The sequence below is a fragment of the Epinephelus moara genome, chromosome 22, assembly GCF_006386435.1.
Source record: "Epinephelus moara isolate mb chromosome 22, YSFRI_EMoa_1.0, whole genome shotgun sequence".
NCBI classification, from domain to species: domain Eukaryota; kingdom Metazoa; phylum Chordata; class Actinopteri; order Perciformes; family Serranidae; genus Epinephelus; species Epinephelus moara.
In genome coordinates, this window is record NC_065527.1 from 2,037,537 (window position 1) to 2,063,456 (window position 25,920).

General features: G+C 45.1%; 1 protein-coding gene across 2 annotated transcripts; it reads left to right on the plus strand.

Annotated features, from left to right (window-relative positions):
- The first annotated feature begins 538 nt into the window (after nucleotides 1-538).
- LOC126384386 (trafficking kinesin-binding protein 1-like) lies at nucleotides 539-25,440 on the plus strand. Of its 2 annotated transcripts, none has more exons than XM_050035433.1 (18): nucleotides 539-668; nucleotides 4,296-4,579; nucleotides 11,702-11,778; nucleotides 12,048-12,164; nucleotides 12,643-12,743; nucleotides 12,856-12,961; nucleotides 13,075-13,153; nucleotides 13,678-13,808; nucleotides 13,906-13,980; nucleotides 14,074-14,211; nucleotides 14,293-14,369; nucleotides 14,478-14,726; nucleotides 14,881-15,158; nucleotides 19,692-19,810; nucleotides 20,969-21,182; nucleotides 21,276-21,381; nucleotides 21,972-22,097; nucleotides 22,297-25,440. In XM_050035433.1, the coding sequence occupies exons 3-18, from the start codon at nucleotides 11,728-11,730 to the stop codon at nucleotides 22,889-22,891; spliced, it is 2,562 nt and encodes an 853-aa protein (XP_049891390.1). In that variant the 5' UTR covers nucleotides 539-668; nucleotides 4,296-4,579; nucleotides 11,702-11,727; the 3' UTR covers nucleotides 22,892-25,440. The 2 variants fall into 2 exon arrangements, with proteins under 2 accessions (XP_049891390.1, XP_049891391.1); XM_050035434.1 differs by lacking the exon at nucleotides 539-668 and adding an exon at nucleotides 6,196-6,390 and having other exon boundaries at nucleotides 4,423-4,579.
- Nucleotides 25,441-25,920: the final 480 nt, after the last annotated feature.

Here is a 25,920-nt window from a genome sequence, read left to right on the forward strand (position 1 = left end):
TAAATTCATATTTTTACCTCAAGCATTTTTGTTTAACCAAATTAAATACAGTCAAATAATTTTGAACTTCAACAATTTTTTTTTACCTCAATTAAATGTGTTCAATTTTTTTTATCTCTAACATTATGTTTAGCCCAATTACATATATATATTTTTTAATCAATTTTTTATTTGTATTGTTGTTCTAAGAAATGTGCTGTCCCAGTCACGTCATAATTTCACCTTTTACTTGTGTGTTAAAAATCTGTTCTCTGCTGATGATTTTATTTTGAAGGCGGTGGCCGGAAGTGTTGTTGCTGTGGTGCTGTGTGTCTCGACAGTGTTGAGGGAGGCTCCGGAGAGAGACAGAGACAGAGAGAGAGACAGAGGGAGATGGCTGAAGGGAAGGAGGGGTGGACCGGGTCAAGAGCGACAGAGGAGACCCCCCTAAGGTGACCTTGATGATCCGGATCAGTCCGAGCTGTGCACAGATCCAGGACCAGAGACACATGACAGAGACCCGCCCGGCCTGCACACACACACACACACACACACACACACACACACACACACACTGTCTGACACACACCGTCTCTCCTCCGAAGGACAGTCACCAGCATCAGCCCGTGTCCTCCTGAAGGCTCCTCTGGCTCTCACACAGGAAGCTTCGGACCCGTCAGCTGCTCAGGGTGAGTCCAGTCCGGCTCTGCTCACACAGGGATGCTTGTAATGGCGGTGTCATGCATCATAAGGTCAGCTGATCATGTTCTCCTTGTGTTGCTGCTCTAAGGACATGATTTTCACAAAACCCAGATCCGCATCCGTGACGTGAGCAGCTGATGTAGATGAAGCCCCGCCCACAGACAGCGTTCAAATATCACAGTTTATGACACATGCATGACTGAACCCTGACCTGTTCACTGGCACTGAGCCAGCAGCAGCTTTACTGCAGGACAGCAGGTTGGGACTGGAGGACAAGCCCTCCCTCAGAGACATGGCGCTCTTACTGCTTTGATTCAAATCTGTTTTAGAGACAGATATTTAGATTCCAGCTGTAGCTCAGTAACTATTCTCTAAGTCATCGAAACACATGAGATACTTTCTCTCTCTTGAAATCCTTTGGTCTAATCCATGTCTGTTTATGATTTACAGTACAGGGGCGTGAATACAGACAGTGCAGGCAGTGCAGTCACACTGGGGCCCATGAGGTGTGGGGCCCGTGGAGAGAGTGGGGCCCTCCAGCAGTGTGTCGGGTGGAGAGTGGGCCCTTATGAGGGATTGCCGCCTTGTTAAAAGAAAAACTCTTATTGAATTAAATGTAATGCATTAAATATTGTGAAACAGTCACTATAACACACTCATGTGCTTATTCTATAACTATAAATCAATTCTTCTATAAATCAACTATTAAAATTGTTAAATGAATAATTTCTTATTTTCGTATTTGTTGTTACATACAGATGTGCAGTGATGATCGCTGGGTAATATGTGCGTTGACGTTATCCAGTGTCGAGTCTCTGATCATGTGACGAGACGATATGTGCACGATGGCGTGTACTAGGGCCCATTGTAACTACCTTAAGCTACTGATAATATGTGGACACATGAATAGATGAGTAATAAATAGAAATCTGAAATAAAAGTTCAGACGAATAAAGACATCTTAAAATTATTCAAAAGAACAAGTTAATAGACTGATTATCAATAAAAGAGAAAAAATATTTACAGAGAATTTAAAAGACAAATTGCAGAGGGAATAAAAGATTTTAAATACCGGTTAGTTTAAAAGTAAAAATAATAAAATGTAAAAACAGAGAAAATTCACCTTCAAGAAAATGTTCAGAAGAAGCAAAAATACTTTTCGATTTCTGGAGGATTTGTTGATTACAAAAAACAAACAGTCAAGTCCCGTTGTGTCCTCCTGTGACCTTAGAGCAGATTTTAACAGTGCTATTTATTTTGTCTGTCTGTGTGAGGCTGTGAGAGCAGCGGATAAATGAAAAACACAGGAGGTTCTTAATAAAAGACATGATGATAGAAACAGCAGAGGATGATGGAACTGGTGCAAAAGGAATCTAGTTTATGGAGAAGCTGAATTCTCTGTTGCCTTCGCTTCACAATATCTGCAGTGTTTATATCAAAAAAGATACCTAAGTGTTTGTATGAGGTAACACATGCCACAGTTTCACTGTGAATAACGCTTTCTTATGTCTAAAATCAATAATCAAATCCTTAGTTTTAGATAAGTCCATGAAATTATTATTATAACATCAAGAAATAAAATCCAGAAGAGCATTCCTGTGGTCTGATCCTGATCCACAGAGAAGTCACAGCACTGCGGTATCGTCTGAGAATCTGACCAAGCAGCTGCCCTGCTGTTGGCTCCTGTTTTCACCAGTGTATGTAATGAAAGGTAGAGGTGGAAGAAAACACAGAGATGCAAATATTCTTAAATATTTGCTCCTTTTATTGAAGACCTGAGGAGGAGGAGGAGTTTTTACAAGATGACAGAGATGGTAGGGTTTGTTGGGGACGGTGATTTGGGACTTTTAATCCCAAACCTGTGTGTGCATGTTGGCAGGTTGGAGCAGAAATCATCTTTGATCCACAGATTAATTCAGGAACAGCTCTGTTGAAGAGGACAAAATAAACGTCCTGTTTAACACCAGTGTAACAGAGAGTGGATACAGCAGACACACTGCAGCAGCAGGTCAGACGTCCCAAGGTTGTGATGCTGCTGCACAGAGAGCAGAGCGTCTGATGGTGTGTGATGTGTGCTTGTCAGTTATGGAGACAGTGTGTCACACGCTCATCCATCACCAGGTGTCTTTTGTTTAATGCTCGTTCAGAGAGAACAAGCTATTCATCCTCTGGCTGCAGAGGACACACAAACACTCGTGCATCATCACACTCACACCTCCTCTCCGTCTCTATTTATATTCTGCTCCACGTCAGCAGCTGTTTGATCTGACAGGCAGGTGAGCTTCATGATCCAGATCTGTGGTGCGTTCACTGACTGTAGTTGGCTGTGCATCTGCAGTGACACACTGAGTCCTGCAGAATGCAGTGCTGCAAGGTCACTACATGTGAGCACTGCTGGATCCACCTCAGAGAGGACACTCAGGATCTGGTCTTAGTAGGCCCCCTCTGTGCTGTGAGGACTGGGAGGTCAGGGGGCTGCAGTGTTGGCTGCTGGTTTGAGACTTTGTCCTTTGATTCCAGCCCCCATGTTGGTGTGTATTCTCACTGCTGAAGTGTCCCCGACACACAGAAGCCCTCACAGCCTGAGATCAACTGATCTGAACTCTCATCAGGAGAGAACAGGAAAAAATCATTTCCCGCACATGGATCAATAAGTGGTCCATTTTCATTATGTCATGCTCCTATCAAGAGTTGCTCTTAACCCCCGTGTGCCGTCTCTCATTCCTCGACAGATGAAGAGAGTGTCTGCAGTGGATAGGCTCTGATTTCTGCAGCCTGCTGGCAGGAGGCTCAGTGCGGAATCAGCACTTGAAGTTAAAGACTCTGTAGGGAGAGAGAGAGGTGTATTGATCAGTGTGGACCTACAGCAGCACGAGCACAGAGGTGTGCAAAGGTTTGGGCACCTCTGGTCAGAATTTCATTTAGTAGATGAGCATGTAGAAGATGACCTGATCTCCAAAAGACATGAAGTTTAAGTTTAAGTTTAAGCAAGATTAGTTTTTTTATTTTAATGTTTCAGTTTCAAAATAACAAAAAAGGAAAAGGGCCTGAGGCAGAGGTTTGGGCACCCTGCATGGTCAGGACTTACACTTCCTGTTTGGAGGATTCTTCTTGGGCCGTCTTCATGCTCTGCTCTTTGAGCTCTNTGAATCCATTCTTCCCTCTTCCTGTGAAATGTTCCGCGTGCCACTGGCTGCAACACAAGCCCAAAGCATCATCCATCCACCCCCGTGTTTCACAGTTTGTTCTCCAGACATACCTCAAAGTTCTGTTTTACCTTCATCAGTCCACAGGACTTGTTTCCATGTTCCTTTGCAAACTTGTGAGGCTGAATTTAGTGGTGAGGACACAGGAAAGGTTTCCTTCTGATGACTCTTTTTCACTCTAAACTTGTCCAAAACAAAAATAGAAGACTGATGTTGCTTAAAATGTTGAAAAGCATGTTTCAACTTTAACTTCATGTGTTTTGGAGATCAGTTCATCTTCTAACTACTCACAGTAAATGAGATTATGACCAGGAGTGCCCAAACCTTTGCATGCCACTGTATATGTTCAGCTCTGTAAAGGTCTCTGCTTCCTTCCTTCCTCCCTTCCTCCTCCTCTCTCCCCTCCAGGTTGCCGTATCTGCTGCGTCCTGTCCGTCAGGTGGACCTGCTGACCCAGTGGAGCTCCAGCTCCAGAGGCCCATGGCCCCTGTTTCTCTCCACCAGTGAGAGGTGAGCCAAGCTGGCCTCCCCGGCCCCCTCCCTGCCCCCGGCCCCAGACCTGGATCCGGACCCGGACCCTGAGCCTGACCAGCGGCACACCAATGAGGAGCAGTATGTGAGCGAGGGCGAGTGCAGCCAGCTCGACACACACCTGGCGCCGCCTGACTGCAGGGACGCCGAGACCATCACAGGTACGTGTGTGTGTGCGTGGGGGGGTTGACTCTGATTTCAGTTTGTGTTACGGAGCATCCAGTGGTTGTAAAGCATTAACACAAGTGTAACAGAAATGTGTATTGCATCAACATCTCCAAATGTAGCTACACAGTGTGCACGACATCTCAGCAACATGTCATTTGGTTTCCCACCAGTAACTGGAAATGTAGAAAGTATTTAGTTTGAATTAATTTCTTTGTTGTTCTCTCTAATTTCCTGTGTTATAAAGTAATGTTGCTTTAATCACATCATTTTATAAACTCTAATCTGCTTCAGTTGTACTCAAGGTATCAAAAGAAAAAATGCCCCCTGTGAGTGATATCATATATGGTTGGATGTTTAATAGGGGAGAGCGGGGTTAGTTGACACATTCATTAGATCTTGGTCCCCTAGAGGGCGCTGTTAAAAAATACTGGTATTGAAATTTTCAGAACTGTTGTCAAAGGTCACCACTGCCCAAAAACCCACAAACACCCGCTAAAATCCGGCTTCATATGTAATGGAAAAGGCTACGTGTGGCATTCACATCCAGGTCAAATGACTAGAGTTGTACCAATACCAGTATTGGAAATGCCTCCGATACTGCCTAAAATGCAGCATCGGGTATCGGCGAGTACAGCCTATGACCAATCCGATACCATGTAATGCCTCACGTCATTACGCATACGCACGCTACAGGCAAACGAAACAGAAACGGAGCGGAGTTTAAAAAGCATTCTACTGTAGCCTTTAAAATGTCTTTTTACCAAATTGTGTGGCTGCACTTTAACCTGTGTCTTGATCTGTGTCAACACTGGATAATAATAATAATAATAAAAAGTTTTATGGCATTCATTCTACTATGTATTTATTTCTTAATATTTTACACAGAGTTTTAGGAGTTGAGACATATAACAATTCATATCCCATCCATTTTTATTTTACGCGCTGGTATCAGATCAGTACTCGGTATCAGCAGATACCTAAGGTTCAGGGATCGGAATTGGTATCGGGAAGGAAAAAGTGGTATCTGTACATCTCTACAACTGATTCTACAGTAGTTGCAAATATTTATCGGCCCCATCTCCGATCGAACCCACTAATTTTAGCCTCTTCTACCGCCAAGATACAAAGACGCGCCACCACAAAATACCATCTGTCTCCACCCAAGCAGCGCTCAAACATCAGTAGTCACCACTGAGTAACTTTTCCCTGGCCTCCATGCTGCTGTCCACTGTTTACTAACCTGTTTCATGACCTGCCTGTGACGTTGAACATGACACAACAGAAAGGCACACTCGTCTGCTGCACAGCTTTGTTCACAGCTCGTCTCCTGACAGTGGGAAAGGAGTCTGCGGCTCATTGTCAGCAGGTCTGCTGGACTCTGATCCTGGCTCACTCTGAATTTATGCATGACACAAAATAAAAATTCATTCATTCATATTGAAGAGAACATTCATAAAGCCAATACAATGCATTTTTATCAGGAGTGGGCTGTGACTGAGCCTGCTGACAGTATATCAGGCACCATGTGACCCCAACAGCATTGACATCCCTCAGTGCCCCAGCAGGCAGCAGCACACTGACACTCCTCCCTGTCCTCTCTGATGCTCAGATGTGTGCAACAGCACCGACCTGCCCGAGTTTGAGATCATCAGCCTTCTAGAGGAGCAGCTGCCGGTGTACCGGCTGCGGGCTGACACCGTCTACGGCTACGACCACGATGACTGGCTGCACACTCCCCTCGTCGCACCGGACGCCAGGCTTGACCTGACCACCGAGCAGATCGAAGAGACTCTCAAATACTTCTGTAAGTCTGACCAGAGTGCAGCACTGACAGTATATTATACATTATATATATCTGTTTCCTGTGCAGCTGATGCTCCTGGTGAAGCGTGCAGGAACCTCTCAGTCATATCGTTTATAATTCAGGCAGTAATGGAGGAGATGAGGAGGAAACTGGAGATTAAACTGGTGGGATTTTATCTGTGGGACTGGTGTGAGAATACATGTGAAGGATTGACCCACCTGAGTACACGCTAATTTAATCCTTCAAACAGTTCTTGGAAAGATAATCTGCTATAGCTGAAACACATTTTCAGTCTCTGTTTCCTTCCTCTGAGTCTCAGACTACATGTTACACTCAGTTTAACCTGAGCTGTATTAAATAATCTCACAGGGTCGTTATTGTCAGACCTCCCTTTTGTTTTTTCGTATTTAATTCTTTTAAAGCAGACAATGATTCTGCTCGCTGCCTCAGGACGATCAATAAGTCTGATGATAAAGGTCATTTCTCCTCTCCTCCTGCCAAAGCACCACTCTGCCTGATGCTCTGGCTCAGTCAAACACAGAGAGGAGCTCTGTCTGCAGGCGGCTCTCATACCTACAGCTTTGAGAGGCTGTTTGTTTATTATTGTTTATCTGTTTTGAATGCATTAATGATCGCTGTGGAAATCAAATTGGTCCTGCACAGATTAAAGGGGAACACCAGCTGCATTAAGAGTTCCAATAAGTTATTTCCATGACCTCAGAGAGTTCAGTCAGTATTAGTGAACATGAGCTGCTCTCTGTCAAAGCCAGAAACCAGAGGAGGAAGTTTCAAACTGGTGATGTCATTGGGTATACAGGGTATAATGGGAACATTCTCCTGGCTGCTGGCTCTGACTATAAGTATACAGATATTTTGGTAGACGGATATTTTCCTCCACGTTTGGGCCTTTTGTTTCAGGTACCTAAAATGGATATTTTTTAAGGTTTGGATTTATCAGAACTCTGGTTTTCCTTTATCTGTGTGGACGTGTAAAACAGAGAGTTTGGAGAAAGTAATCTTGCGTGCCTATTGATGCTTTGTGCAATGAGCAAACGCTGGAAACAAAATAATGGTGGATTACTGTTTGCTAATGTTTTGTTAGCACTGCTTGGTCTAATGATGACTTTTTGCTGCACCCAGTTTTTTTGCATGTTTTTGTTCAGCGTCTGGAGTTTTAAATCCACTAGAAGCGACAGTTTTGGATCAGGACCGGTGGAAACAGCAGATGGTGGGACACTTTTTTGTAAGGGGACTGTTGTTGATGAGGAGTGGAAGGAAAAGTTCCTCATGTCCAGAGCATCACTCGTATGTTTAAGTGAGCTTCTTCAGCTTCCTTAAATTGAACAGTAATCAGCTGTGTGGGGTCTCCAGTAGGTAACGTTACCCTGAACACTTCACAGATACACCAGGACCACAGGCGGGCTCGGCTGCTGCTCAGCTGCATCTAGAGAAAAGGAGTCTCGCTGTGTTTTCAGCAACAGATAGGCAGTGACATGATGTTTGATTATCATACTGACATCGCACCACCTTTCACCACAGTTTCAGTGTTTATATCTGAGTTCTATATTTCTAATCAAATGAGATTCCTCAGTGTTACCTGCAGTCTACAGTTTGTCTTTTCCCTGGTTTAAAATATCTCCCTCCACAAGATGGTGCCCTGCTTCACTCTGCACACAGGTTTGGAGTTACAGTCTGTGTTCTCTGAGTATTTTCCCTTTCTGTGTGTTTACTCTACACTGATGATTTTACTTCATCTGCAGTGATGTCTCCGTGACATCAGGTAGGGTCAGAGTTTAGGAGGTTTCTGTGGTGCTCATGTTTGATTTCAATCAGGAGAGACAGGTGACTGAAGTAAAGATAATAGTCTAAGTACAGATGTACAGATTAACACATCATATGTAATGATAAAGATCTGACAGAGCATCTTTGGTGCTGGCAGACTGCAGGGAGATTCTGTAATGGAGGGGCAGCTGCCCTGATCAATCCCCCCATGGAGTCCAGACAGGGTGGTGCTGGTGGCTGCAAAGACTGATGATGATGATGATGATGATGATGATGATGATGATGCTGATGAATCTGCAAAAACTGGTCAGTGATGGGGAGGAAGAGGAGGAGCTGTGCACAACTGCAGCATGAGTGTACTAAAGGCAGAAAAAGAATCATATTTAGAAAAGACAGCAGTAAGATGATAGGCTGACAGAGAAGGTGTGTCGAAATGTGATCAGCTGATAGAACAGCTGATGTCTCAATGGAGAGCCCCTGACAGTGACGCCATGAAATTGGGTGAAGGATACATACATGCTGCATCTCATTTGAAGGTATTTTAGTTAGTGATAGTTTGAGCAGGCTGTTTCTTTAGTTTGGATGCAACAACATGGACTGAACTCCTGAGCATATTATATTTGTATTTTTATATGTCCACTTTATTCATAATGTCTAACATGTTATTATGAGCTCTTTGCAGGTCTCTCAGTGGAGTCGGTAAATTAAACTTTGTCTGCTGAACCTTTTTATAGATTTTTTTTGTGTCAGCTCCAGGATGTGGTGATTCTGTACATTTAGAAACATTTCCTGTTTTAATATAAAACTATCTTCATTGTAAAGCAGAGTGATTAATAACTTCACAGTTTAACTTAAAACATTACGCTGTTTGGTTGCGAGAAGGTCAGATTATTGGTTCCCACAGTGTGTGTCTGCAGCATGATCAATGTTGAAGAGTTAGCGTGTGTGTCTCTGCACGTGTCGGGGCTTTGTTTGCAGATGAGGGTCGCCGTGGTAACAGTCGCTGGAGGCAGAGAGATGTTGAGCGTCCTCACACAGAGTGGAAGAGAGAGGAGACGAGGGGGTGACAGGAAGGTGAACAGCAGAGAGGTGTGGGAGTTCTGCAGCCCACCATCTCTGATTGGCTCTTCCTCTCCATCCTGCATCCTCTCCATCACAATACGACTTTCACTTCCATTATACCTCCAGCTCAGTGGCTGCAGAGCGCGCTCTCTCTCATCTCTCCGCCTCCCTCGCTCTCGCAGGGGCGTCCATGTGGGCGGAGGGTAAATCAGTCTCTGGGCCTGGGAGCTGAGCAGCAGGAGTGGGAGAGGGGAAGTGAATGGATCAGTGTTTGGAGCTGTTGTTGTTCCTGTATCGTGGAGGTTAGGGAGGAGATGGAGATGGACAGCAGGAGCAGGATGGAGGGATTAGCGAGGGATGAATGTGAGCTGGATGACTGGTTCTATAAGGAGGACAAGAAAGGTGAAGTGCAGACATGTTCAGTGTGATTCTTATCATTTTTTATTATTTCCAGTACAAAGATCTGATGTTTGTGCACGGCTCAATATTTACCTGTTACACTTTGAACACACTACAACAGACGTCCTGTTATTTCACATATACAGCAACAACAAACAGCATTTTGTACCAGTTTTCTGTGTCTAACCTCCACTGGAGCTCGTCTCTGCCTTTGTTCTTCTCATTAAGGGGAGTTTTCCTGCGGCCTGCTGACTTTGAATTCACTCTGTTTTGACATATCAGCTCTCGAGCACACACACATGCACACATGAACTCCCACAGTCCACTCATGTGCCGTGTGATCAGAGTGGATCAGAGTGTTGTTGGACAGGAGGAACTCAGGTGCTTTGATACAACAACTATTACATTATTTTGCGCTGGTTTTGTTACTAACAACGTGACAGAGGTTTGACAGAACGTATTGAATAACTTTGTGACAGCGTGTTATTGATCAGAGCTCTGAGGTCGATGGGCTCGTTCAGCTCGGGGCAACAGAGCCAACAAACATGGAAACAGCTCGTCTGCTCTGTCACACACTAACATGTCAATGTGATGGACGTGTGACATCCTAAACATGACCCGTCCACGACCTCTGAGAGGACTTTCAAACCCTCTGTGTTGTATAATGTGGCTGTGTGTGTGTGCATGCCCTTCTACATGTTCATGCTTCACACAAGTGAAGAAAAGATATTTGTTACACCTCCGTGCCGGTGACAGCCTCAGCTGCAGGCGTAATGTTTTCGGGTTGTCTGTACATACATACGTATATCTCATCCATCCTTGTGAAGACGATATCTCAAGAACAGTGCAAGGGAACTTCTTAAAATTTGGCACAAACATCCACTTGGACTCAACAATGAACTAACTGATTTTGTTGGTCATGGATGAGAGGTCACTGTGACCTTGTATAGCGTGTGTGGACAGATCATACACAAATGACAACTCGAAGACATTGTGTTCCAGCATTTATTCACTCCTGCGGACGGCAGTAGGACACATTAATCACCTATTTCTGCACCACCAGAAACTGGATGTTAAAACTGCAGCGCTGTGCTGATCACGTGACTCAAGGCGCCTCGCTGTGCCACAAATGGCCACAAACGTTAATGGAACAAAAGTGGTCACAACAAAACACAACAGCTGCTGAAATGACAATAAAAGCAGTGCGAACAATATGCACCAAAGATTAAAACATAAACTGCTCAATTTACAGAGCAGAGCAAAACAGCACTAGGCAGACAGAAGGAGCTATGGAAACCCAGGAGGTACAGAAGAGGTGATTTGCAGCAAGTTCATCTCCACAGGAAACAGTAAAAATAACACTAAATAAAAACAACTCAGAGATAAAATTCACAAAAACTCAAAACACAAAATATAGTTTAACAACAAGAAATAATTAAGAGCACTTTTAAATCGAGTGTGATATCTAAAGAATTCAGTGAGGCAGTTTCTTCAGATTAGACACAAACGTCCACTCGGACTGAAGAATAAACTGATTACAATTTTGTGGTCAAAGGTCAAAGGTCAAGGTCAGTTTGACCTCACAAAACATGTTTTTGGCGGGCGCCCATTAGCTCACCTGGCAGTGCAGGCGCCCCATGTACAAAGGCTTTGTCCTTGTTGCAGCAGCTTTGTTCCTGTTTGTTGCTGCATGTCGTCCCCTCTCTCTGTCCCCCTTCACACCAGCAACTGTCCTGTTGATTAAAGGCAAAAAAACCCTAAAAATATTGTTAAAAATAAAAAGTTTTTGGCCATAACTCCAGAATTCATACACTAATTATGACAAAACTTCACACAAATGTCTAACAGGACAAAATAATGAAGTGAGGACATTTTATATCCAAAAGGTCAAAGGTCAGCTTCACCGTGACATCGTCATGTTTTAACATCATATCTCAGGAACAGGAGGGGAGACATTTGGTCAGACACTGAATTGGTGACTGATTCTAGTTTTTGTTAAGCTGATTGTATCTCTGCGCCTCCTCGCCTCCTTCCTCTCACTCTGTTTGTGTCCTTTATACTCCCACAGTGCTATGTGCAGACAGAGTGGGCCAGATGACGAAGACCTACAATGACATCGATGCTGTCACACGTCTGCTGGAGGAGGTGAGGCGCTCTCTTTGTGTCTGTTTCACCAGTAATTCAAAGCTGCAGTAAGAAAGATTTTTAACCAGTCTAAATCACACAGTGAGGCTGCAGGAGAGGAGCTGCACTGTAGGTCTGCACAAATTAAATATGTCTGTGATGTGATTAGGTGTGGAAAATATCCAACAGCGACTGAACCTCCGCCCCCACAGGACACCAACAATAATAAATGTTTTGGGATTTTTGGGTATCGATGCTATACTTAACCATCTCTGTCCTCCGACCAACAGAAAGAGAGAGATCTGGAGTTGGCTGCGAGGATCGGCCAGTCGCTCCTGAAGAAGAACCGAACTCTGACGGAGCAGAATGACTACCTGGAGGAGAGAGTGGGACAGATCACAGAGGAGGTCTGCTCACACACATATTCACACTGTCCCAAATCAGACTCCACCTCACATTACATTTATATAGCTGACACTGTTATTCAAGGTGAAGTCCTACAGAGCGCTGCAGGGATGATAAAAGTGTCACATTTAGAGACAAATTTTGTACGAGCCAAGGTGCAGTCTCAACAGATTCATTTCTCAGTCTGAGACAGAAGATGTGTGGAGCTACTGTTACTGTTCCTCCATTATTGTAGAAGCAGGACAGCAGACTGTAGCGGCTTCTTCTGGAGCTTTCAAACGAATCACAGTCTTCATCAGTATCAGCGATGTCAACAGCTCCATCCTTGCTCCTGAAACTCCTCAGGGTTGGAGTTGTTTCTGTTAACGTTCTAAGATAAACCAGATTTTACAGTGGAGTCAGATTAGAGCCATCCACACCACATGTACACAGTCAAACAGAGACGTACACGAGTGTCAAACACTGTCTGTCGTCCTCCAGGTGGCGCAGCTGCACCATGAGCTGAACCTGAAGGACGAGCTGCTGCAGTTTTACACCAACGCAGCCGAGGAGAGCGAAGACGAGTCCAGCAGCTCCCCAACGTTAGCATCCTTTCTTTCTTACTTCAAACCACCTGTAGATACTCATTTAATAGCTTACACATTTTGGAGAAGTAAAGGCATACATTAATCTTCTGTATTTATCTGTCTGAAGGGAAAAGAAGAGCAAAGTGGGAGCTGCTTCAGGAGGCTTTGTGAGTGACACGCTGCAGAGGAAACTCAAAGAGCTGGAAGAGGAGAACCTGTCTCTGCGCTCAGAGGTATCTGTCTCCACACACACACACACACACACACACTGACACGGTGTAAGAAACAAAGAGTCTGGGATTATAGGGTGTATATTTATATATACATAATGTGTATGTGTACACAGGCACACCATCTGAAGTCAGAGACTGAAACTTACGAGGAAAAGGAGCAGCAGCTCGTCAATGACTGTGTCAATGAGCTCAGTAAGTTTCGTCTCACACTCCACGTATGCATCTGTGTTTACTTCACCTGTGTGTGTGTGTGTGTGTGTGTGTGTGTGTGTGTGTGTCTAAACTTAAAGGGCCAGTGTGCAGGATTTAGAGGCATCTCTTGGCAGAAATGAAATATTCATAACTACATTTTCTTTCTCTCTGTAGCTGTCGACGTAATGCAGCTTTACCGTGTTGATTTGTGACGTTTTCTGTACCATCACGTGTGTTTCTTCATCACCGCGCCACGTCACGTCTCTCCCTTCATGCCAGCCACCTGATATTATGTTTGAATAGAGTTTGAATCTGATATGTTAGAAAAACATCGGGAAGGTGGGACAAGGGAAAAAAAATGTATTAGGGGTCCATAAATGTCATGAAAACGTTTTGAAATTTTGTCCATGAAAATGATGATGATTCTCCCGTTTGCTCTTCTTCTCCTCTCACGTCTCTCGTCTCTCGTCTCTCGTCTCTCCCTCTCTCAGGCTAAATTAAACTTTTCCTTTCCGTCTCATCAGGGTTGTCCAGTCTCCAAATCTCCACCATAGCGGAGGAACTGGCTCGTAAGACCGAGGATGCAGCACGCCAGCAGGAAGAGATCACACACCTCCTCTCTCAGATCGTAGACCTGCAGAAGAAAGCCAAATCGGTGAATGGACTCATGAAGCCACGTGAACTCAGAGGTGACTGTTAATATGCTCTGTTTTCATTTTGCTAATTCAAACCTGCGTGTGTGTGTTTTAAAGTTTGCGGTGGAGAATGAGGAGCTGTCTCAACACCTGGTGGCAGCTAAAGATGCTCAGAGGCAGCTCACAGCAGAGGTAACGTCCACACCACACCTTCTTACCTGCAAACTTAATACCAGTCAGTCTGAGCTCAGTTACAAAAGATGATTTTAACGTCACAACGAACAGCTCCAGGAGTTGGAGGAGAAGTATCTGGAGTGCATAGAGATGCTGCACGAAGCCCAGGAGGAGCTGAAGAACCTGAGGAACAGAAACTACCCTGCAGGAACCCCTCGACGCTTCCATCCTCTGGGGCTGTACCCTATGGTGAGAGAGTGTGTGTGTGTGCGTCTGTAGGTGTGTACGTGATCATCTTGCATTCCTTCACGAGGGGTGTTTGTGCTGCAGGATTCTCTGGCGGCTGAGATCGAGGGAACAATGAGGAAGGAGTTGAGTCTGGATGACCCAGAGTGTGAGGAGCAGAAGTACGTACGCACTGAGAGTCAAACACGCTCACACTCTAAACTAAGAAGGCACATTACAGAATCAAAAGTGCAAACACTGCAGAGTGATTCCTTTGTGTCTGGTTGCAGGATCCATCGGAAGCGCGTGTTTGAAACGGTCAAAAACGTCAACCAGACGGTCCGTCAACGCTCTCTGACTCCAACCAGCGCCAACATCCCGGGCTCAAACCAGTCTCTGTCAGCTCGTACGTCACCCCAGTCCAGCGGCCTCTCCACGCCTCACTCCAGCGTGTATGGAGGTGACATCAGTGGAGACGGTGTTGCCCTTGACAACCGGACGCAGAGCATCCTGATGGAGACGGCAGCCAATCAGGACAGGTGAGGAAGAATCATTAACTCAGCTGCTCTTCAGTTACACAGTTACTCAGGACAGTTTTAGACATCAGCATGATACACAGAAGAAGTACCTCCTCGATTTGTACAGTTTACAGAACATGTACTTTAACAAACTGGTCTCTGTCTCCTCTCTCAGCGCTGAGGGCCGAGAGAAGAAGACCAGTGGAGCTGAGGACCTGCGGCTCGCCCTGCGCCGCCTTTCTCTGCGTCGACAAAACAACCTGAGCGAGAGGCGCTTCTTCGAAGAGGAGAGGGAGCGGAGACGAGGAGGACACGGAGGTCTACATGACGCCCTGAGCCAGGACAGTGCGCTGACCCCCTCAGAGAGCATCATGTCCCTCGGGAACCTCCACCTCTGGGCCTCCCGAGGACCCTACCTCCCCGACAAACTGCAGATCGTCAAACCGCTTGAAGGTGAGGGCGAAATGGAGAGCGAGATGAGCTGCAAGGCGGGGAGGAAGCGGGAAGGGGACCGCCACAGAGGGGTCGGGACAAAGAAAGGGAGCAAGCGGGGCTGGGGGGCGGAGGGGGAGAGGTGGCTGGAGAGCTGGCACGGGCGGACGCTGGAGGGGGAGAGAGAGAGAGGCTGGGGATGGGTGAGGAAGACGGGAGCTGGGATAGAGAGGGAGAGGGGGAGGAGGTGGGCCAGAGACCGAGCTGGAAGCAGGAAGATGAAGGGAGCGAGAGAGAGGAAAGAAAGACCTCTGTCACTGATGCTGTTTAATTCTTTCTGGTCTCTGATGCATCATCACAAGTCAGGCAGCTTCACATCTCCACACAGCTACTACAAAGACACACAGCCCAGAGGATGGCTGTAGACACACCAGACACTGTCTGTAGTGGAACCAGCAGTAAGCCTTCAGACATGGTACCTAGACCCTCGGTCTGTTCAGACAGTCCTCTTAAATGTGGGCGGGGTTGTTGTCACTCACTGCTCCGTCCAGCACTCGCTGTATTTCCTCATCAGCGGTGACACAGATGGAAGTCTGCACCTGGTTTATCGTCCACAGAACGAGGCTGCACGCCCACATTTTCAGAACAAAATAGAACAGGCTGCAGTGAGAGTCTCTCTCCATGGGATATTTAAAAATAGCAGCTTTGTGCATTTAGTCCTTCTCAGGCAAGCTCAGGGGTTTAGTGTTGCTGTAGCCCACAGGAAGTGAGGATTAGAATATATGACCTTCACATAATCCGCTCCAAATTAATCTATATTTTTAAAGTCATTACTAAAAGTGTGTGTCATATAAAAACTAAAGTGATGGTCAAAGTTGTCACAGTGAAATTTAAGGTGTGCTGATGGATTCACGTCATCAACTCATGCATTGAGTAACATTACAAGTTAACGTTCCACCTTAAAAGTTGCCGGCAGTCGGCCCAGTGAATGAAGTTATTTTTTTCTCTTTCATTTTATAGTTGTAGTTTACTGATGTATGAACAGAGGTTACATAAAACCAGAGTGACCGTCCTCTACTGACCAATCAGACTGCAGTGTTCACAGCTCCACCTTTTAGTACCAGATCTGTGTGCTAGGTACCCCAACAGAGGGGGGACCAAACATGGGGACGCTAAGGAACGCTGCTGTTGGGACCATCCACAATTTTCACTGTGGGAACGGAAAGAAAGCGTAGTAGACTGAACCGAGGCTCTACACACGTGTGATTTAACAGAGGTGAGGGAGGGGGTGGTGTTTGATTTATGCTTCTGAATCATGTGCCAATGATGTCACAGCTGATGATGTGACATCACTGATCGGCCAGAAGTGTAACACACAAGTGTTTTCTTGTGATTCAGTGTCTATTTGACCTTAAAGGTGGTCGCTGGGCTGTGCTGCCCTCTGCTGGTGATAACTCAAACTTCATTTAAAAGCACAGTCTGTAGAACACATCTCCATGCTCTGTAGAAACCCTGCCTCTGCTTCTGTTTACATCTACTTTTATTTCTGTTCACACCTTCTCATATATGTAGTATTTTTCTGTCTTTATTTGTGTCTTCATTATTTCTGACTTCCTGTTTTTATGATTTGTGTTTGCTCACTCTGGTTCAAATTAATGTGGCTGACTAATAAAAACCTTGTCTCATACTTGCTGCTCTTCCATTTCATTTTCATCTTCTCTGTCATTTTAGTGTCTGTGTTTATCTTGGTTTGTTGCTCTGATCTGAGGCCTAACATAGTGTAACCTAACAACCCTCCTCATCTGTTTTTACACCTCCACCCTGGTGACAGCCATGTCATGTTGTTTGGTTTTCCATCTGTCCATCTGTCTGTCCCGTTCTCATTAACGCAAGAGGAAGTTTCACGAGATTTGGCGCAGTCTTCCACCTGAACTCAATGATGAAGTGATTACATTTCAGTGGTCAAAGGTCACTGTGACCTCACAGAACATGTTTTTGGTTGTTATTGTTGTCTGTTACAATCCCCTAAATTAGCTCGAACCAAAGAGACCGAACACAGTTCAACAAGGCAGGAGCTGCAAAGAAACACGTTTTTTTATTGAAAGGTAAAAAAATCACTGTGACCAACTCAAAAACCCAAGAACCTAAGAACCTAGCTAAATTAACCCCCTCTCTTCCAAACTAACTGAAAACTGGTGGGCCAGCCAGAGGGAACAAAAGAAGGGGAGCCACCACAGTCCAGCCCACATGGGGCCGTTGGGACAGAGCTCTCCCCTCAACCTTAACATAAACCAACTAAAGCCTCAACAATAGAAATAAAGCTGCAAAAACTAAACGACTGGACCCACCAGAAACACAAGGGAGAGGAAAACCAAAAGTGACAACATGAGGTCACACACAGCCACCACTATGTTCTCTGCTGCTGCTGCCAGAGTGAGGAAAAATTAGCTGCCGGCCCCTCCCCCTCTTTACAGGTACCTTGATTGCTGAGCAGCCACACCTGTTGGGAAGGAGGCAGACACACCTGAGACAGAATCAGGCTGATCAGTAAGAGAGAGAGAGAGAGGGGGGGGGGGGGCATGTAGGATTCATGCGCTGATTATGACAAAACACCACAGAAATGTCAAACAGGACAAAAGGATGAAGTGAAGAAGAAGATACACTTTATTAACCCCAGAACAGGATTTCACTCTGTTGTCATACACACACACACACACACACAGGACCTATACATGCATAGGAGGGAGGTCAGACCCATGGACAGGCACCCCGGGCAGTTCAGTTCCCTCTCCAGCTACCAGTCTAAGCTCCATGCTCAGTCCGTGCTGGGACTTGAGCCAGCAACCCTCTGGATCCCAAGAAAAGTCCCTATGGACTGAGCTACTGCCGCCCTCAAAGGGGGTTCTGAATCCCGACTGAATCTAGTGCTGCCCAAATCCACAGTTCATCCAGTCCACAGGGGCCTCAAGACTTTCTGCAGACTTCCAGAGAGTCTGCTTGGGCTGCAGACTTCACTGATTTAATAACCCACAATTCATTGCAGTATGGACGTGACGTTGTGGGTTTCCAATGCTGAAAAAAAAACTTGTGAATGTGTAAAATAGTTATTGATAGTTAGGTCTATGAAAATGTTGCTTGAACTGTGAAGGCCACAAATAATATTCAACCTCATCATGATGCAGAGATATGTGAGTCCAGGCTGTACAGGGACTGAAAATGTGTTTTATTATTGCAGCCTGTCAGACTGATAAGATGTGATGGGCTGAAAAATTATACTAACAACAAAAGAAGGTTTCTAATGTGAGTAGGACACAGTTTATTGAGTCATAGTCCTGATTTACACACATCTCTGTTTTAATCATGTGTAGCTGTTATATAGACATGTGTTAATACATTTCTATTCAGTCACAAAATAAGGCTCTACATGTGATTTATATCTTGTTATCTGCAGGAACAGATGAGTTCAGCACTGTTCATCAACTTATATGACATACTTAAACATTTCCATGGCAACGAATTAAACAGTCTCGGCTTGCAGTCTCTGCCCTCGCACACTTTACATGATGACAGTAAATACGTCACACTACGTACGTCAGCGAGGGCTCAGTCTGCAGGTCCAGAGGGTGGACGTTTGGATTCAGCCTTAATGTTCTTTCCTGGCCATTTTTTAACGTCATATCTCAGGAACAGAAGGGGAGACATTTGGTCAGACACTGAATTGGTGACTTTAATCTTGAAACTGAGCTGATTGTATAGATCTTCTGTGTGTGAAGCATCCATGTTTTAGAACATGCAGCTTCCATATTCGAAGCACCTGTCATGGCGACATGTGAGTCTGGACAGACGTGACTGTCAGCTGCAACTTGACTGGTTGGTGGAGGCAGTTTCATGGATAATGCTCATTAGACATGGCTTTTAGAAAAGTAGTTATTGGCATTAATGCATATTTAAGATGGTTATTTGTCATGATTTGGACATGTAGTCTGCAGGCTTGTATCAGCCCATGCACTAGTGCTGGATAAAATATATCTACATGCATTCATCCGTCAATTTGTCCTGCAGCAACATCACAACACCACTTACTACACGTGTGTTACAGTCAGAGGTTAACGTGATTTTTCAGTTTAACATGAGTAAAGTCTGTGAAGCCTTCTAACACAAACCACAGGACACAGACAGCTAAAGTTCCTGTTCAGGAAAGCTACGTATCAAAAGCATCAACTGCCTGACAGTAAAATAATCAACTCAGCTTCATTCGTACAAACATGCAGCCCACCCTGCTTCATGTGACAAAACTGGAACGACACACAATTTGAAGCATAACACAAACAACTGAACATAAAACAATGAGACAATAAAACAAAAAGATGTTAAAAAAGAAAAAGCAAACAAAACTAAACTAACAAAAACAGATGATTAAAAGTCTTTAGAATAAAAAGAAAGTTAATATATAATCAGTTACAAGTTGTAAATCACTTACATATTTATTTATTCAAGTGTTTATTTGTGTGTGTAAAGATATTGAGTGAACTCATATCCATGTGTCTCCCCCAGGCTCTGCCACCCTGCACCACTGGCAGCAGTTAGCTCAGCCTCACCTCGGGGTGATCCTGGACGCCAGGCCGGGAGTCGTGCCCAAAGGCTACAGACCCCTGGAACTGGAGCTGGAGCAGGTCTGTGTGTGTGTGAGTGTGTGTGAGTGTGTGTGTGTGAGATCATTTGTGTGTGTTAGAGAGATTTTAATACACCCTCTGACCAGCCTAACATGCAGCATCTACTCAGAGAAAATAGTGTCAGTGTCATAGATGCAGCAGAATATATCAGTGCATGTCACAGTCCAGAGGCCTCTGCACACTGAGTCTGTTTTTTCAGTTACATTTTTAGTCTGTTACACACACAAACCTTTCACACTGATTCTGATGAGTTTTATTCTTCTATTAGTTGTGAAAATTCACAATACGTGACAAAATGAAAAGACACATTTCCTCCTCTGCCTCTCTCCACTGGAGTTCCCTATCTGACCATCATCACTCCCTCCCTGTCTTTCATTTGGCACCACAGCTGCATGAAGGGGCGGAGCTGTCCTCCTCCTCTTCATCATCATCTACCTGAATATCACTATCTGACCTGTTGACAGTAGCTGTCTGAGTTATGAAATGATTCTGTGCACCCTGTTCCTCTGTCGTGTCTCAGCTGTGTCCCACCGCCACATTTCCTCCTCTGATTCTTGGTCAAACGTCTCTAAAGGCTGTGACGGACGAAGGTTTCAGACTCAGTGTGCACAACATGAAGTCACTCACTAATTTGATGACCTGTTTTGCTCTGTTGACTGTTGTTTTTTGTGTAATCAAATTTTATTCACTACCTTTTATTGTATTTGTGCTCAGTGAACGTCAACAGATTACTGCAGACATAATGTTTTCCCACTGCCTGACAGCATGCGATCAGTTACACTATAATTATACAGCTTTATCACTGCACAAATAAAATTGGGATTCATTGTCATCTTTTACTACAGAGGGATATCCAGTCCCACATATGTGCCGTCCATCTGTTTAACTCTGCTGCTGTTTTTCTCCTCAGTTAGTTCAGTGGGACAAAACGATGAATAAAATGCACACTGACAGAAGAGCTGAGGAGATAGGCTCAGATAGGTTTGGTGTAATTCATCTTTATTTCGATATATCTCTGTGTTTATATGGTATGACTTGACTTATTACTTGCAAATACTCCGTACCCTCCTCATAATAACTGATAATATTATTACAAGTCATAGCAGTAACACTTAGCGCGCCGTCTCTGCTGTCTGTGCTGCACTGTGTCGTGTGCAGGTGTATCCGTGGGGCAGCTTCGAGGAGGATGAACCAGGGGAGCAATACTTCCAGAATCTGCCCACCTCCTCGGCCTCTGCCTCTGCCTCACCCGCCGTGCCCTCCACCTCCAGCACGAGTGACACCAACCTCGGGCAGCCTCCACCCAGCCTCGCTCCACCATCTCCACCCTCTCCATCTGCGTCGCCTCATCTCAGCAACACTGATGTCCTGGGTGAGGACACACAGCACAGTCATACATACTCTGCACTGCATGTAGACTGTTGAGGTGTATCATGTGTTTAAAAATGTTTTCTGTGACCTGCAGCTGCGTACTACCCAGGTAAATGCATGGCCCACACCAGCTCTACCTACACCTTCACCACATGTCGGATCCTCCACCCGACTGACGAGCTGACGCGGGTCACACCAAGGTAAGCAACAGATGTTGTCTGGAGCTGCTGGAAAATGTATGTTCAAAGTCAACTTTTCCCGTGAAGTTTCTCTCTGATCTGAGAGAATTCATTCGGCTTCAACCACAGCAAAATTTTGTTTTTCTGCCTCTGTGTTCAAACATTACTGCAAAATCTAATGAAATAATGTGTTTCCATAAGAAGTGTCTTGTGTTTGCCTCCTAAAGATGCACTCTGTTTTGAATTATGCATGCTTTTAAAAAACAAAGAAAATGAGTTTTGTATGAAACGTTTAATGCAGCTTAATGTGCTAATGTTCCTACAGAGTGCTCAGTGTGCACTCAGTCTGAATTTGACTAAAACCCACAGGACAGATAAGATCCAAACAGCAGGCGCTGAGGTGGGATCCAGTCCAACAACATTCAGTCATCTTCTAGACAGTAGGAAGGTGCTAAATAATACATGCAGGTCCTTAAGGTTCGATGAAACATTGTCCGTCGTGCACAACAAACACAGTTTGATATGATGAGATTTTGCGATTGTGCAATTTAAGTATCATCTTTTCAATTTTCCTAATTCTCTTTGTGGTTTTGTTTTCCTTCTCTCTCCAGTCTGAACCCAGTCCCAGCGTCGTCCGCCTGCGTGATGACCAGCAGTCTGTTGGGCACGCCTGCTGCCACACCCTGCACGCCGCGCAGGCTCAGCCTCAGGCCGTCCGAATCCTCGACCAACCTCAGGCACGGTTTCACATACACCAGAAAATTACTTCATTCTCAGCTGTTGTCTACAGATATGTCTCCTTCATGCTACTGTTTCTTTGTAAATGAGTTAGCAGCACAACAGCGCTGACAGGAAGTAGGAAGCAGACTGTGCTGCTTGGATCGTCATCACTTGTTACCACTCAGTCTGACTCTCTTGTTTCCCATGTTTGTGCAGAGATGCAACACGCACCACCAGCACCTCCCTGGGGTTAGTGCGCCTCCTCCAGGAGAGAGGGATCTCAGCAGCGATGTATCACCAGAGTCAGGGCCTGGAGTACAGTCAGGGCATCGGAGGAGTCTTATTCAGCACCTCCATCGCTCCAAACCGAGCGCCCAACCCCGACCCTCTGCGCCCCTCCACACCTCCCAACTCACCCACAGGACAGGGAGCTTCAGCTGTGCCAACGTCCGCCGGCTTCGACTTCAAGAGCCCCTCCTACGACAACTTCCTGGCCTCCAAGCCGGCCCGCTCCATTCTGAAAGAGGTGACGGGGAGGATGAGAGGCAGGCAGAAAGGGAGGGACTGTGAGAGCCAGACTGACGTTAGCGTGACCGTCCACAACCTCAACCTGCTGGACAAGGTGAAGCGGCTGGGTGTGGCTGGAGCTCCAGGTGGCAGAGCAATGAGTCCCGGCCCCATCCTGGGGCCTCTGGGTGGGCTGCGCAGATCCGGCTCCCCTTTTGGGCCCGATGGAATGAGGAGGAACCGGAGTTATCCAGCCATGGTGGGGGCCAGCATGGCCATGAAAGCCCCGGGGCCCCAGGAGTAGTCTGGACTGCTGCTGGCCGTTAAGGTAGCCACGTAGGAGCCAGGCAGGGCCGAGGACTGACTGTTGAGCAGTCACCTGGAGCCTGACACTGTTCATACTGTACGATGACAACATGGCACTGCTGACAGTTTCTAACCACTGCTGTGCTTCCACACAGACACTGTCCACTCGTGCTTGAATTCAAAGCAAAATTATGGTTGTTTTACCCAAATTACTGCAAATGATTCTGATGTGCACCCATGCAGATAGTCTTGGTTTATGTGCCCATATTATGAGACATCTGAAATGTCTCAGACGTGTCTGTATCGAACAATTTGAGCTCATACAACCAATTTCCTATAATTAAATTTTATGTAATTGGGTGAACTGACCCACTGAAAGCAGAATATTAATATAATTACTGAGATCTCTCCCTCTGCTCTCCACTCACATCCCTGCTTTGGAGACTGACTCTGCTGGCTAGATGTAGGACTCCCACTCTTGCCTTTACTGAAACACATCCACAGAATCCCACACACATCAAGACACACTGGTGCACTCAAATATTAAATCTGCCATCTTTGTAGTCTCTGTAGCACTAAACCATGCCTTTCTTCTTCTCTCTCATTGGATTAAGATCCACTTTTTATAGATCATTCAAAACCTTTGACCAAATAAATAAAAACATGTCATGCTTAAGACAGATTTATACTTCTGCGTCAGCTCTACGCACGAGGCCTACGCCATGTTGAGCATTATACTTGTGCGTCTGAGTCACTCTGCAGTTACACCTCCAAATCACTAGCCTGAGTGTCAGACCGAAGCTCCCAGAACCTTCAGTCTGACATCGCCTCCATTGAAGGCGATTTACAAGGGGGAGGGAATTTGATTTTTCCCTAACCAATCAGTAGAGATCAACGACTCACCCAGAATGTGACGTCATTAGTATCCATGCCTCAGGGGTGCCGAAAACAAGCAAGCATTGCCCGTTTAAAATGTCTCCGTGTGGCGAAATACCTCAATAGCATCGTTAATGTGGTTTGTAGGATCTGTAGCGGTCGCCATTGTTGCTGTCCTCACCAGTTACCCACCGGCGCGCAGCTTGACATCAGCGTGGCGCTGATTGGCTAATCGCTAGACCCGCCCCCACCCCCAGCGTTCATTGGTCCGTCCATCCATCCTCTATCTTGGACGAGATAAATTGCAAATTCATTGCAGTATGCCAGACCAGAGATGCAAGCCTACTCAGTTGAGTGGGCGGGGTCTATGGTCTGGAACCAGGCTACCAAATCACTAGTCGGAGATGGGGTTTCTATGAAGTGCTGTAAAGTTTCATGATTAAAAACACACATTAAACACACATTAAACATGGCTTAATAGAGACAGTTTCAAACACAACTCAGCTTCTCTATAACTCGCAGCATTCACAGACAAACACTTGTCTTTATCTGGACAAAATTAGCCTAGCAGCTAACAGACTTTTTCCTCTTCACATATGAAACCAGGGACAACAGCAACATTTAACAAAGGTAACGTTACAAAATTCGGCTCCATTACAACTCACAAGATTCACAGACAAAACTACTTTTACTACTAAAAACGTTTCCCCACAAACACAACATGCTAACGTTATTAGCACAAGCCTATGGCATTTTACATTGTATAAATTAGCCTAGCAGCTAGCAGAGATTTCCTCTGCTCATATGAAGCCAGAATAAATCACACACAAGACTTAAAATGCTATTTTAGCGGAGGCTTTATTGTCTTCACAATTTATTGTTTCTTATCTGTGAAATTAAAGTAAATCAAAGCTTTGTTTCCACTGAGGGAAATGGTTTCAGCTTACAGAGACAGACAGGAGGTCTGCGGCACTGTGACGTGTAGGTACATATCTGGGGAGGTGTACGTCAGGCTACACATCAACGACATTGATTTGGCGCAGAAGTATAAATCCCGCTTTACCCTCACTCTGTCCCATCAGTGTGACCCCTGACCTTTGTCTCGCCTGAAGTGATTGGATGTGAATCTGATAAGTCGCTTTTTGTTTTATGGGTTTTTGTCTTTTTTTATAAATCATTAAATAGATTTCACAACAGTATTAAAGACACTTTGGTTCAGTTTCCTAATTGGCCATTAGACAGGGAAGTTGATGGTGCTTCCACAGAACGAGGCGGATCGATACGATGAAGCTACGGAGAGAGAGAGCGATGAGGGAAGTGGCTACTCAGCTGTCACAGTTGGAAGCTTTCAGAGAAATGAAGCAACACAGTGCCTCCACCATCTGATATTTTATTTAATTTAATTTAGAATGGTAATAATGTTCTTTGTGTGTTTGAGAGTATGAAAGAGCTGTCACAGCTGTTGTTGCACTTTTATTTATTTGAAAAAAATCATGTGAATCTTCATAAAGAATATGCTGTCTCACATGTGCACACTGTATATACTGTTCACTGTCACTAAATGCTCAGTAATGACACTCATAAAGGTCATTATGTGTTGCATAACCAAGAACCACACATCACTGTAAGTATCAGGGTGAGCATGTAATGAGGGTGTTTTTCCAAATAAAAATTCAGTACTCAAACAATAACTTGATGGTGTGATTTTCCCCTCTGTACATGAAATCATGACTCATTCAGGACACGAAGAAGTCCCAGACAGGAAGTCATTATTCCCCCTCCTCCAGCAGATGGTGCTCACCCATAACTCAGCCCAGAAAATAGTCACTATGTGATGTGTGTTTGCGTTTGTCCGTCTGTCCACATTGGCGCAGTCACAATCCATTAGCCATCCACCATCTGTAGCGTTTGTGTTATGAGGGATATGATGAGGGCAGATTATTAAACCTCTGTTAGCCACAGGGTGAACGGGAGGTGAGCAGTCATCCAAAAATACCACTCTGGCAGCCGGGGAATGAGAAGAGATGAGATGTAGCTGCTTCATATGTCACTGACGTGTCTCTGTGTGGACATTTGTCCTCTCAGCATAACATTATGGTAATCTTATTATCACAAGATCAAATCATCTGCCTCCTGAGGTGAGAGGACGTC

What these genes read in the sequence shown, in the direction of transcription:
- LOC126384386 (XM_050035433.1), top strand. Translation starts at nt 11,728, where the DNA reads ATGACGAAGACCTACAATGACATCGATGCTGTCACACGTCTGCTGGAG. An exon ending in TCACACGTCTGCTGGAGGAG is followed by an intron (nt 11,779 to 12,047) that starts GTGAGGCGCTCT and finishes TCCGACCAACAG; the next exon opens with AAAGAGAGAGATCTGGAGTT. An exon ending in GATCGTCAAACCGCTTGAAG is followed by an intron (nt 15,159 to 19,691) that starts GTGAGGGCGAAA and finishes TGTCTCCCCCAG; the next exon opens with GCTCTGCCACCCTGCACCAC.